At 30.6% G+C, this 14,332-nt stretch overlaps 1 protein-coding gene across 1 annotated transcript in view; it reads left to right on the forward strand.

Moving 5' to 3' along the window:
- LOC129216374 (enhancer of polycomb homolog 1-like) overlaps positions 1-10,947 on the forward strand; it is a 67,951-nt gene extending 57,004 nt beyond the window's left edge. Inside the window, exons 14-16 of the mRNA XM_054850587.1 lie at positions 8,816-8,857; positions 8,948-9,089; positions 10,866-10,947. Of these exons, the coding sequence (XP_054706562.1) occupies positions 8,816-8,857; positions 8,948-9,089; positions 10,866-10,947 (266 nt within the window). The remainder of the gene's footprint in view (positions 1-8,815; positions 8,858-8,947; positions 9,090-10,865) is intronic.
- The last annotated feature ends 3,385 nt before the right edge of the window (positions 10,948-14,332 follow it).

The raw sequence follows: 14,332 nt of genomic DNA on the forward strand, positions 1-14,332 counted from the left end.
AAATAAAAAAAAGAGACTTCTTGAATTATAACCAGCAAAAAATGAAATTGCTTTTCATATCGTTATATTTATATGTTGCTTTTTATGTATTTACATTTATGCTAATTCTAAAGCAGTTAATAAAATTTGAATATAAAAAGTTAGGGAAGAAATATAGGCGGTAGAAAGTTATTCGCTCAAATGCATACCATCTGTTCTCCATTCAAGTCTTTATTTTTAATTTTATTAGCTGCTTTACAATAACTGTTTAAGAGAGCAACAGCAATTTCCGAGTATTATAAACAGAAGTCTTTTTTATTTTATACTTTTTAATGCGAACCAAGCTAACAGAAATAATCTCTGTTACTTATAAATAATCTCTATTATTTCGGTTACTGGGCACCATTAGTAGCCTAAGCGGGGATAGTACAATAGACCTGTGGTCTCGGTGCTCGCGCTGGTTTCATGCGCCCCCCTTTTCACTTCATACTTTAACAGAAATAATCTAGATTCATTTCGTTTTTAAACATTTTATTCATGTAATGCTATGCAGTTTTCCTTTTGAATTAAAATAAAATTACCTTCAGAAGGGTCCGATGGGTCTAATGCTGCTTTGCAGACTGTACTTTTCAGACGAACCTTTTCTTCAGACGACGTTAACTTTCTTTTTAGAGTAATCCTTTTCGTCATTTTAATTTTTTTGTTTGGGTTTAAAAAAGCTTGTTATCGGTTTTGCTCGCTTCATTATGCAACAACTTTCACTTAGAATGTACTATCTTAAACAGACTGTACGTTTCCAAAGGAATACGTAGTAAATACTGGCTGAAAAATCAATGTGATTGCAATGGATACTCTGGTTAGCAAAGGTCGTTTTGACTATGATCTATGACACACACGAGACCAGACCAACAAAAACCTCTATCGTCTCGAATTCCGGTTATGCTATCACTTTCGGTTTTGAAGCCCAATGATCTTTAAAGAAGCAAACAAAAACATTTTCTTCAACTCAGAAACAGAGAAATTGTCTTCAAGAGCTGAGGAGGCAGTGGAAAAAAGGGAGAAATGCGTTCCACGAATAAGCTTTCCAGGAAGATTAACCAAAGGACAGTCGTTTCACCCACTTTCTTGGAAGAAGAGTAAATGGGTGATATTCACAGGTTTGACATGTAAGATGAACATTTCAAGTTCATGGTTAAAGATCATTCAAGTTAAAAGCCATTTCGCACTGTTATCTGGATTAGTACTGTTCTTTGGTTGCTCTCTTTCTTAAAATTGTGATTCCTTAGAAAACCGAAACGATAGGAGTGAAAAGAAAGTATAAGTTTTTTTCAAGTGATGAAAAAAGGAAAACCGTAGAATACTGGCCAAGTTAGATTTGCAGCAATTGCTAACCTGCCTCAAGAAGATAAATAATGAATCCAAAAAAAAAAAATCAGGGACCAAAAAACAATAAAAGACTTTTTCTGGAAAAATATATGTTTAAAGTTTCTTTTATTGTCAAAATTATTCCTTAAACTCGCAATAAAGCACTTAATAATGTAATAATAGAATAAATACCTAACAAAACTAATAAAAAGGAATTTTAATCAAGAGCCCATATTGTCTTTAGTATCGATTTCAAATTTTCACCTTCAAATTTCTATAAAAAGTTTCTTAAAGCCCCGTATCTCAAAACTTCTTTATCTCGATTTTTTCTTTAATGTGAATTTCGAAATATACATATTCGACTGTATGCAATATTCCTACTGCGCCGCTCATAAAATTAAACATATTTAACAATTTGCAAAATCTATAACAAAGAAAGGCTGCATATACGTGGATTTAACAAATCAATCTCATTTCTAAAGCAAAGTGTCAAATTTCACTCAATTATCAAAAAATTTTCGCAGCAGAGGGAGGCGTCTTTATGCTAGGGGGTCACACATGGAGCAGATTTTCAATGGCATTGAGGGGGGGGGAGTGAAGTGAATTTTCGACATTTGTTACTCAGAAAAAAATAGTTTCGATTTTTTTCTTTTTCTTCTTTTTTTTTTTTTTTTTTCTTTTTTTTTTTCTTTCTCTTCTCTCTTCTTTTTCTCTCTCTCTTTTTTTTTTTTGAAACTAACGTTTCGGGGGGGGGGGTTGTCCCCAGAAACCCCCCTTAGCTACATCCCTGTTCTGTACTTTACTTTAAAATGTATCTCGGGACCTAAAATCGTTGTTTTCAAGAGATGAAGGCTTCACTCTCTCTCTTCTTATCTATTCTCAATTGACATATCACAGTAGGAAATTTCATTACAAAAAGCAGAGCTTGCTTTCTTATTGTTCTTCGGCAACGGGTTAAATATTTATTTCAGTTCTCACTCAACAATAGGTTAAAATAAATATTAATCATTTGGGAGAAATAACCATCCAAAGTTTAAATCAATTAACAAAAACTTTTCCGATTCAATCCATCAGGCTCCGAAACCATGCTCGCCACAACTTAATTACACACAAAATTTTATCAAAATCGGTCCAGCCATTTAAAAGCCTTATGGTGTCAAATGTCCGCACAGAAGATTTTTATATATAAAGATTAAAAATTTTCATGTAGTTTTGTTGAAAATAGATCATAGACCTTATAACTAAATACCTATTCCAAAATATTAATTTTAACCAATGGATAGGGGCGTATTTCATTGGAGTTTGTCTTCTTTTTTTTTTCTATTTTCCCTATTTTGTTTTGTTATAAGATAGAGATGTTTATTAGAGATGAGGCGGGCTTGGGCTCTAGAACTGAAAATAGGTTTCCCGCTCAGATACGAGCAAAGATCTCAAAACAAATTCAAAGCTAATAAACATTTTCCCTACTGTGAGAAAATGAAAGGAGCATTTAAATCAGTTCAATCAATGTGAAAATTTAATCAAAAAAAAAAAAAAAAAAAGAATTTAACGCTTATTTTAGTTTTTTTTTTTTTTTGCTATTACTAAAGTGGAGCATTTTGAGAAAATTGAGAAACTTCTGTTAATGAAGAACATTTGACATAACATTTTCAGACCCCGAAGAGTTCCTATTTTTCCTACTTTTTAGAGCTCTCTCCCTATTTTCCTACTTTTTCCTTTTTTTTTCCTACTTTTTCTTTCTTTAGTATAGCACTTCTAATTGTGCATTGATTCTTATTTTTACAATTCCGCATCTATAATTTTCTGCATGTTTCAATTTTAAAAAGCAAAAGAAACAAGCGGATCCTGAGCTTTTCATTGACTGACTGCAGTAATTTCTGGAAGGAACGCCGCAGTGTTAGAGTGTTTAAAGTTAAATTTTCGTTAGTGACTTTTTTTGCCGTTGCGGCGTTTATGATCGACTTTTCTTTTAATCTCCCCGACTTCAGTCCTACTGTTTTAACAAAACAATAAAGAAATAGATACTGGCACATTTTGATGCAAATATACATTATTTACCCGTCAATTAAAAGCTTTAATTAAAGTAAACGGCCAACTTCAAAAAGTGTGGGGAAAGCCGAAAATTTCCTATTCAACAATTTTTTGTATAGTTGATTACAAGTGAAATAAATGTAAGGAAGCAAAAAATGAAAAACCTGTACACGGTACCTACTTTATTGATGTTAGTACAAAATAAAAGCTACAGTTAACAGAAATTTGCAAAAACTGACCACTTCAAAAATAATTGAGGAAACTTTTTTCATACATAAATATGATTATTGCTCATTCTAAATCGTAAACATGATTATAATATCTATAACATTTAATTTGTTTTTCCTTCGTAAAGAGTATTTGCAAAAAAAAAAAAAAAAAAACACTGCAAAACCTAGATGAGCAAAAGTTTCCGTTTTTGGTTCCCGATTTTTGGAGAAAAATCGGAAATCAATTTAAATGCGAGATTCCGTTTTTATTCCTTCACCTTTTTAAAAGTTAGGGGAAAGAACCACAAGCAAATATGCAGGGCCATCGACAGGATTCATGAGCCCCTATGCAACTTTCTTCAAGGCCCCTAACTTTTTATTTGAATCTCCTCTTTCTTCGCTCTGCTTTTAAATAAATATCCTAAATATTGTCAATGGGTCTAGGTCTAATAAGAAGGGTTTTTTTTGACTGAAAGTTTTTTTTTTTCCTCAATTAAAATTGCTTTGCTGTGCTTCTTCTTAATTCAAACTTTGTAATGTTATTAAAAAGAGATTCTTGTATACAGGGCCGGATTTCGACTTAATAGCGCCCAAGGCTACTTTAAGTATGGGGGACCTTTTTTATAGTTCGGACAACATTATATTAGCAAATCAGGCTTTTTTAAAAAACATTTTCCCAACTATATCTTTTTCTCTGGCACATATAGCGATATAACCATGAATGTGTGTTTAAAAAATGATTTTGGTATAATTTCTTTTTCTTTTTTTTTTTTACCTTGGACGAGGAGGGTTTTTAAGAGAGTTATACAAGGACCTCCTTTGAGTTGAGGGTAGAATCCCTCAAATTTGAGGGGGTCCGGGGGTTTCTCCCCCGTAAATGTTTTTGAAAAATGCATTAAAAATTCTGCATTTTGAGGTCTTATAAGAGGTAATCCGAACTACAAAAACATCAGCAAAAATAGGAGAACAAAATACAGATTTTTTTTTTTTTAAACTTATGCACTCTTTTGCAAATTAAGGGAATACAAAAGAAAAATTGCCCTTGGTTCAAAAAATCGTTGATATTTATTGACAGAGAGGAAGAGCGAGAGAGAAGAAACGATATGACACACAGTCTATCACTTGCTCACATCGACTTTTGGTTACATATTTTATTTTCGACCCATTAGTTTTGATTATCCCCTCTACCCACCAACAAACACAACGCTGAATCAATTGTAAATTTATCTAGATTAAACAATGCATAGAATTCTTTAAAAGAAATGATGGAAATATTTAAAAAAATAGGTACTAATGAGAAAGCAACACCCTAACCATTCAGAAATTTCACCTCTAGCTGCAGCTTGTTTAGCTTATAGGAAAATTCAACACTGATTCTAATTAATACAGTGACACAGGGGAACCCTTCCCCCCAAATTAATTTAATGGCCCTGACCTCCCTAGGTGGGCACCCTTTAGTGACATAACAGTGCCCCTTTTAGACATTTGATGAGAAGTGCTGCCTGCGTCCAAAATGTTTTCCCAAATTAGGCAACCGTTTTTTGCCTACTTTCCCAGTAAAAGTCAGAAAAAGAAGAAAAAAGCATGAAAGAAGGCTTGATGCATCTTAAAAATGTCGCGAAAAACAAAACAAAAAAAATAATTAAAAAAAATATATATATAGAAAAATTAAAAATTGGAAAGTAGGGTATTGAGATGGGGAAAAATGTCTGTCGGTCTGTCTGTCGATCCGTCGGTCTATCTGTCTGTCCCCCCTAATAACTTTTGAATGAATAGTCCGATTCGAACAAACATTTTTCTATTCGAAAGATCTCGGCGAGGACACCTCAGTCCCATATTTCACTTTTTGATATGAACTATTTTTTGTTCAATTTTGAACAGTTCAAAAAACTTAACATTAGCGCCTACGGGGAAACTGAAAGTCAATGTAGATTCGGTACTTGAAGGCGGATTTATTTCAAACAAATTTTGTTGGAAATAGCTATTGACGCCAAATTCCAGACTCCGACTCTGAGAATTTAGAGGCACCTGACTCCGACTCCTGTGCCCGATAATTAATCGGACTCCGACTCCCGGACTTCGACTCTCTGACTTCGTAGCTTTGGCAAAAATTTATACACGGGGGACAAATGACTGACTCCGATTCTTGGATATTCGTCTCCGACTCCTTTATCCCAAAATGAGATTGACTACGACTCCGCAGCTATGGTTTTCACTGTGAAATAATTATTGTTGATATGATTTGTTTTTATTTTCAAGCTAAAGTTGTAATTTAGTTATTCAGTTTTCGGCGAATAAACTCAAAGTCATTTATGTTTCTACATAACGATATGCACAGACGATTTTTTTTTTTGACAATGAAAAGTATTTCTTTAAGTTGACATTTCATTGTTTTTATTTATTTTGGTAAGTGCATTAATTCATTTAAAAAATTATTTTTGGTAACAGGGGAAAAAGAAACGATTTCTTTTTTTGATATGATGTATTTATTTTAATAAGCTTATTAATTTTAATTATTTTTTCGTTTTGAAAGCTGTTAAAGAATTTTTTAAGGGAAAAAAGTGTATTTATTAGCTGCTTTGTTTAAAAGGTACTGCTTTTTTTAAAAATTTTTTTAGATGTGTGAGGAATACTTTTTTATTAGAAATTAGCAAAAATATGTTTGAAACAATTTGTGATTTTAGCTATTTTTGAGAATATTGATCAGGTACCAGAAAGTAGTATGGGTATACGGGAAAGTAGGCTCGTATAGTTCTAGACGGAACTTCTTGTTACTCTTGAAACAACGCTAGAATTTGTTTTATTTTGTATCACTAAACTTAAAACTCAAATCAATACATATTTTAAAATGTTTCATCAAACTGAGCCGTTTGCCAATGTTTTAAGTTTCAAACGCTAAAAATGCAAGCGGCTTTTTTTATTTTTTTTATTTTTACCCCTTGTCCATTTCACTAAAGTTCTGGTAACCTTTAAAAAATAAGCGTTTTTTTTTAGTTACAGTCGATAGAGGGTTCTGAAGATAAGGACAAAGCAAAAAATTCTCACTTCGAACATGCAAGATTGAAAACTTGTAATCTCTAGGAGAAAGAGTTTCTTCGAACTAAAAAGCTTTTAAAAAAAAAGGAAGAAAAAGAAAAAAAGTGGTGGAAGGGATTTTTTCTTTTTCTTAGGCCCGCTTCGCCCCCCCCCCCCCCCCCCAATCACTCACGGGCCCCTATGCAATGCATAGGCTTGCCCCTCCTTCTCGACGGCCCTGTAAATATGTACTGATTTTTTTTTCTTTTTGTGATGGGTATTTTCTACTCTGATATCAAATGGTGCTACCCCCTCACTTTCAATTTCGTAAACAATTTCCGATTGAATATTTTTGTTGTATGGTAAGGATTGAGAGAAACTACATACCTTCCCTTTTCTGCACAGAGAAGCATTAAAAACTGATTTTTGTCTTTGATAAAAATGTTATGTTTACCATCATGTTTTTTTCCGTGACAAAAATGTTGGAACAAGAAGTGGGTTAAAATCATCAAACCAATAAAACAATATTCATTTTTAGTGCTTGATTAAAATTAAAACTGGCCAATCATTTTGATTTTCCCCCCTCGGGGGTGGCTAGCGAAGGATGTATACTGTGAATACAAATTTTATCTTAAAACAACAAAAACCACACAAACTCTTGTAATTTTCCAATTTCATTAATTTTCCAAATCCAGGGAGAGAGGAAATTGAATGCACTGACCTCCATAAACGACGTGCCTGAAACAAAAAGTTATGTTGAATGCTAAAAATACATAACAATACAAGCTCTTCAGTTTACTTATTTTGTGATTTATTTAGTTTTATTATTTTATTATAAATTTTTTTGTCCCATATTTAAGAGTAAAATTATTTTAGTTCTGCACTTTCAGTTTATTTCCTTTTTTTTTCCAAATTCAAACATCTGCCCCTGCTTATGCAAAAATGCATCTCAGCTGCTGATTATCTTTAACTAAAACTAATATAATATTTGCTTTGCTTTTTGTATCATAGTTTATGACAACAGAAGCTGAAAGTGTTAGTATTTTCAAATGATAAATGGATGCTCTCGAAGGAATGTTTTCGTTAATGACAGAACAAAATCTTGAAAAAAAGTGGTTTTATTGTACCAAAATATAAATTTTATTATTATTATTGTTTTTTTTTTTTTGCGATTGCTATATTGCATTTTATTCTTTAACCATTAAACATTTTATAATTGTATTGTTGAAAGGTGTTTCTTTGTTTGGATTTTTTTAAAAATATTTTTGTAATTTATATCTTTGTTTCCACCAGTTTATTTTTCATACTGGTGATTGTCAACTTGTTTCTTTCGTTTTGTTATTGCGGCTCGGTCTTACATTAAATTCCTTTGATACTTCAAAAGTACTGTTGGTTTATTTTTGGGACAGTTTTAAATCAAAAATACTATTAGTTTATTTTACATTAGAAATAAAATTTGCTCTAAATTTGTTTCTTCTTGACGTGTGTGTAGTCCTATCTCTTCCTATTTTTTCCTACTTTTTTAAGTCATTTTTTTCTACTTTTCCTACTTTTAAAATTTTTGATTCCTTATTTCCTACTTTTTCCCTCCAAAAAACCACTTCAGGCTCTGCACTTTTCATTAACAGAGAGATCGTGTTGGACTGCAGAAGGCTCGGTTTTTGGTGCAAGAAAGTTTCCTTCGGGCTCGGATTTTGGTCCGAGACAATATCTCCTGTACTCGGGAGAGCTCCGTTACAAATTTTTGGGCTCGGGCGGGCTCGGGTTTTAAAAAATTAGCCTGAACTCATCTCTAGTGGCTATAGAACATTCTGTTAATTGAAAAAAAATAATGCTAATGTTTTAGATGATGATCAAAATGCAAGCAGAGGCTTGGGTAAGTGGTTTTAGATTTTAATGATTTTTATTCACAATACTGGGGAACTGCTTAAAAAAAAGATGGAAATTGATCTACCAGTTGTTTTTCCGGGGTTGGCAACCCTATTATAACAGTAAAATTAAATTATAGTACTAATGAGAAATGTGAAAAGGTTGTAATGAAACTGAAAATATTGAGAATATTGGAATGGAAAAATTGAGTAAATCATTTGATTGGGTTTTGTATGGTCATTTTTAAATTTTGTTTTCATCATTTTGTTTTATTTTTATTGCAACCTTTTTTTTTCTTCTCTATAATGCAAATTCAAATCATATCTCATTGTTTTTTTCTTTTTCAGAAATAGATGTTTTTGTCACAGATAATGCCCTGGAAAGGCATCGTAAAGACTTTCTAAGCCCGGGTCTAGAATCCATTGTAAATTTTCCTCAAAATTCAATAATCCAAAGCGTGAACTCATGTTTACCAGCAGTACCGTCCATTGAACTTGGAGGTGGAGCTGCTAGCCATTCTAGTGACAATATTCATGTGATAAATTCTAAAGCTTTTAGCACTTCCACTCCACAAACAACATTGAGGTTCACCAGTCTAGAACAAAATGGAAATGAAGCAAAGTAAGTTACAATATGTTTTTTCTTTTCTTTTTTGAATATTAATTGAATGCAAGGTAACAACTGAGCCAAGAATGTAAGTCAAGAATGTGCTCAACTTAAGTTTGAATCTTATTTTTATTTATTTATTTATTTTGAATATTAATTTATTTATATTTTGCATCTATATTGAGGGTTTTTTAATGGGGGATGGGGGCAAAATAAAAAAAATATTTTTTTGTTTCATTATTAAGAATATTTTTGATCAAATGAATGAGCCAAGAAAAAAAACAGACAAATGAAAGAAAAAATAACTAAGTAATTAAATAAAGGAATGTAAATTTATTACTAAATAAATGAATAGGTAAATGACATAATAAATGATTCAATAAGTGTATAAAATAAGCTATTTCATTTGTAGGATTTACTTTGCTCTGCATGCACTTGACTAATTCTACATAACATTTAAAATAAAAATAAGCTTAATATAAAATAAATAAATACTGCACCAAATGTAGTTGGTCTCAGTTAATATTCAAAATGTTAATAACAAGAACTTTATCCTTTTAAAATAACGAAAATAATTTTTGACTTTCAACATAATATTACAATATGAGTATCAATTTTTAAAAAATGCTTATATTAATCATATACTTTGATTTTCAGAACATTTTCTGCATTTGAAGAGACTTCGTGTGTTACTACATAGTTAAAGCATTACCAAATAGGTGACACTAAAAATAAACTAAAACATTTTATCATTTTGCTTTGCCCCACATTCCCCTACTTACTTAAGAGAAATCCCTTTTTCAATGTAAAGGAAATGATCCAATGGTTCGAAAAGCATCTGACAAAGTCAGAGACCAATTGAAAAACTTTTAAAGGCAAAAAGAAAACTTTCATGTGCTTTTAAAAAACCTTAGAAACCTCAAAAATCCATTCCCCCCCCCCCCCCCACCTCCTGAAAATTCTGATTATTTGGGGAAACTTTTTTTAATTGAAAAATCTGTGTCAAATTTTGTGCATTGCAAGAATTGACTTAAAACTTTTCTTTCACTAAATTTTAACCATTAATACCTCATATATAAAAATCTTAAATTGGGATAAGGCTTGTGCTTTGCTGAAATTTACATGCAAAATTTGAGATTTCAATCCTTTTGATACATTTTTGAAAAATTTTCAATTATTTAAAATTGAAAGTTATTTTTAACATATACTACCTTAAATTTGCTCATTTTTTAAAATTATTTATTTTTTTAAAAAAAGGTAACATTTTAAATATTAGACCACAGCAATCAGTGCTGTTATTTTCTATTTCTTCAGCTTTAAATGGTGGCAGTCTTGAAATTTATGGGGCTAAAAGGATGTATTAGGTACTCAACTTTTTGTATTCTTTGAAGACTGAAAAATCATGGATTCTTGGCTTCTCCCAAAGCTTGTGCAAACAAATTTTGGGGAAATATTTCATTTTATTTCCAGGATAGTGATATAAAAGCAAAGCAAAAATTTTCTTGATAGCAAAAATTTTCTTGATTAATTTTGAAATTACATTCTTTTTTTTAAAAAAAAAAATACTAATTGTATTTTGTTAGTCTTGATTTTTAAAATATTATGTGTATTAAAGTAATGCATAATAAAAAGTAAAAAAAAGTGGGGGAGGGGGGATCTTTAAGACAATACTTTAAGTGTAAAATTTCCAAAATAACACCTTTTAGAAACCATGTATGAAAATTTAAATTTTATTATTATTTTGTTTTTAAAATTTTATTTTAGTTATTTACTTATTTATTTTTCATGTAGATTGAAGCAAGAATTATTCCTAAACAAAGTGAAAGTGGAAAAGGTTGCAAGTGAAAGCGGCATGTCGATGGATGTGACATGACACTTGATCTTACTTCCTAAATTAAGGTTCACAAATTGAGTTTGAGGCAAGTTTCTTCAGACACCCAAGGAGCTATATGCAGTTGCTGCACCCTCAGTTCATACCATTTGCATGTGATGCTTCACAATGTGTTCTGAGTTCTAGAGAGTAATAACTCAGGATTAGCTTATAACCTTTTCAGCGAGGATTGAGTGGAACTTGTCCACCATGCCATTGTACTAGAAATGTTTGTTTAGCTATACAGATCTGTGGCATGTTTGTATGTACCTGTAAATATGAACACTAGTTCACTGTCTTATTTTTAATTAGCATCTACTCATGTTGAGTGATGCTTTTGTGATAATAGTTAAACTCTTCTGTTTGTTGAAGATTTTCCCTATCGAATTTGATTTGTTTGTGTACAGTGTGAAGTATTTCGTCTGCTCAGTGTGTTCTTCATGACCAAACTACATTGTTAATAATTTGTGGACATTTCTCTGTATGTCGTTATTAATTTGTTAAGTCTGAGATACATGATTAGTCATAGAATCCTTCTTTCATTCAGTGTAGATCCACTACATACATTAAATATTTAAAGCTTGTAAGTGAAATTAATAGTATGTAAATATTTAATAGGTTTTTATGAAGTACATTTTTAAAAGGAAAACTTATATTGACCAAAGGAGAAGTTTGCATGTGTGAAAATTAAAAAAAAATACTGTTCATTTTTATAAAGAAAATAGCTCAAGCTAATGATGCAGTTAAAATGTTTTGTTTTTAAATCAAAATTTGGGTTTTTAAATGGCCATTTCACAATCCCACTGTATGTTTTCTTGATTAAATTGTACATGCATCTGCTGAAGCACACATTATGAAATTTAGTTTCCTCTTTTTTTCTCTTGGGAAACACTTAAAAACATTCTAGACTTGTGTAATAGCTGAGCATGCAGAAAGTAAAAATATACTCGTAAATTTTCAATAGTTTAAATCTATTTATAAAATGAATATTAAGTAGTTGGAATCAACTCGCAGTAATTGAAGTTGCAGATTGCTTTTGCTACCTAACAAATAAAATAACTTAATTTAAATAAAATGTCTATTTACATTTGGATAAGAGTAATAGCTTGGGAATTCATTTTGACTATGAACCATGCCTTCGTAATTTGTTTAAATTAACCAAGTGCGTCTTACAATGCTTCACAAAAATTTTAACCTACTTTGAAATGTAGGTATGATTAAAAAAGTAACGAAATAAAAAGAAAATATGCTTGTTTCGTGCATATTACAATATTATACCTACTTGACTTGGATGCAAATAATAATTTACAGTTTCTTGATTTAAACATCTCATCAAAATTATTTACATGTGTAGAACCTTCACATCTCTTCTATGCTTTTATTTAAGGCAATTGTACGAAAAATTACCAGCATGAATAAACAGGTGCAAAACTCAAAATAAAAGCTCGGAAAACTGATTAAAATACTCACCTTTAGCTTATCTTGTGTGAAGCTACTACAATGTGAAGTTGCTTAGTTGTAACATTTCAGTTCTTTTCCTTGAATAGAAAAAGCTGCCCCCCCCCCCCACACCAAGAAAACTCCTTTGCCAATAGAAAAGGAATTGGTATGACTTTGAGTAAATTGTCTGTTATATGTGGGTCCTTTAAGGCTAGCATGCATGTTCCTTTTTTTCTAATCCAATGTACTTAATGTGTAGAATATTTCAATTTTCATGTGTTTTGACTTTTTTCTTGACAAAGCAGTTAATGTCGTAAAGAATAGATTCATTTTGGTTTATTTGGAAAAAAATGTTATCACTTTTAAGAAACTTTTATTTAAACGACCATTTAACTGAAATATGAAATTTTTTTCAGAAAACTAAATCAGTATACTATCCTAGAAGCGTTAGCATGCAAACACTTTTAGTTTGAGAACCAAAACCATTTTATCCATGTATAGTAGAAATTAATCCCATTGTGTTAATCTATTGCACTAAGTACTTCTTTTTCTTCTTCTTCTTTGAATGCCATTTATTAATTCATGCGCAGCTACTGCACAATTGAAGGAAAAAAATTAGCTTCTTCACCGTAATTTTTATTTTTAAGTAGCTATTCTTTTTTTTTAATCCATTGAAAATTTTTGAAATAACTGCAATGTTCTTTGCAACCATCATGTTTTTTTTTTTTTTTCCTTTTTTTACATTTTTTTAAAAATTGTTTCTCAGAGGTACTTTTAAATGTAATGCTGTTTGTTGACTGTTTTAAAAAGTTGGTTTTTAAGTCTATGAAAGATGTTTCTTTGTTTTTTTTTATGTGTGTTCATATTTTATAACAATCATTTCTGTCTATGTTCTGTATTTCCTCTCGTAATTTATCAAAATAATAATAATTTGGACATTACACATTACAATATCAAGTGTGAATTTATTAATTTTGTAGAAGTTAATATTGGCATTTTTTAAAGTTATATATATCTTCAATCATTGAAAATATTACGTTTAGGAAATAATAGTGAACCTTAGACTACTTTGATTTTTGTTCTGTGATTGAAAAACAACAATAATAATAATAAATGTATGAGTGTAGTGGTATTCAACCTTGCAATGACCATAAGTTCTTGATATAATGCAATTTGTAGAAAGTTAATTCTTTATTTGATGTTTAGTTTTACTCGAAAAATCATAGTTTGCATTCTGAACAAGCTTCAACTTTTATTTTTAAAGATTTTATGTTGAAATTCACAGCTATAAATATTCCTTTACTTGGTCTAGTACTCTCTAATTTTTAGCAAATGACTCAAGGTACGATATTACTGCAATAAACGTATTGTACAGTCCTGGAGGAGGGAAAAACAAAACAAATATTTCTAGTTACTCAACCATTATGCACACTTGGAAGACAAGTGAGATGTTAATCAATCTTAATAGAGGTCCTTTTTATGTAATTGGAATTAAATTTTCAATAATGATCCATAATTGTATCAAAATGAATGAATGTATTTTCCTTAACTGATTAGTTTAAACAATATATTTGCTTGCATTTTGACCACTAGAACTAACAATACTCTCATAGGGACAATCATTGCTTTAGCCTTCTCAATTACAGATTGAGGTTAATGAAGCAACAAAAACGGACTAGTTTTAGTGTTTTATTTGCATGATAATATGCAATTTTTAGTTATACCTTGCCAAAAACTAGTTTTATTAGGACTTTTTACCGCTTACAGGTAGAATTATATATTCGCTAATAATATACAAAATTGTAGCAAAGTACAATTTTAGCTTAAACAAGAAAACAATGGAATATTTTAAACTAAATTTTAAATATACATATACATGTTCCACCAGATTAATTTTTATATTCTTATGTCTTTCTTTTTTATTTTTATAATTCATAACCAAAATTGA

This window comes from Uloborus diversus, chromosome 2 (genome assembly GCF_026930045.1).
Source record: "Uloborus diversus isolate 005 chromosome 2, Udiv.v.3.1, whole genome shotgun sequence".
NCBI classification, from domain to species: Eukaryota; Metazoa; Arthropoda; class Arachnida; order Araneae; family Uloboridae; genus Uloborus; species Uloborus diversus.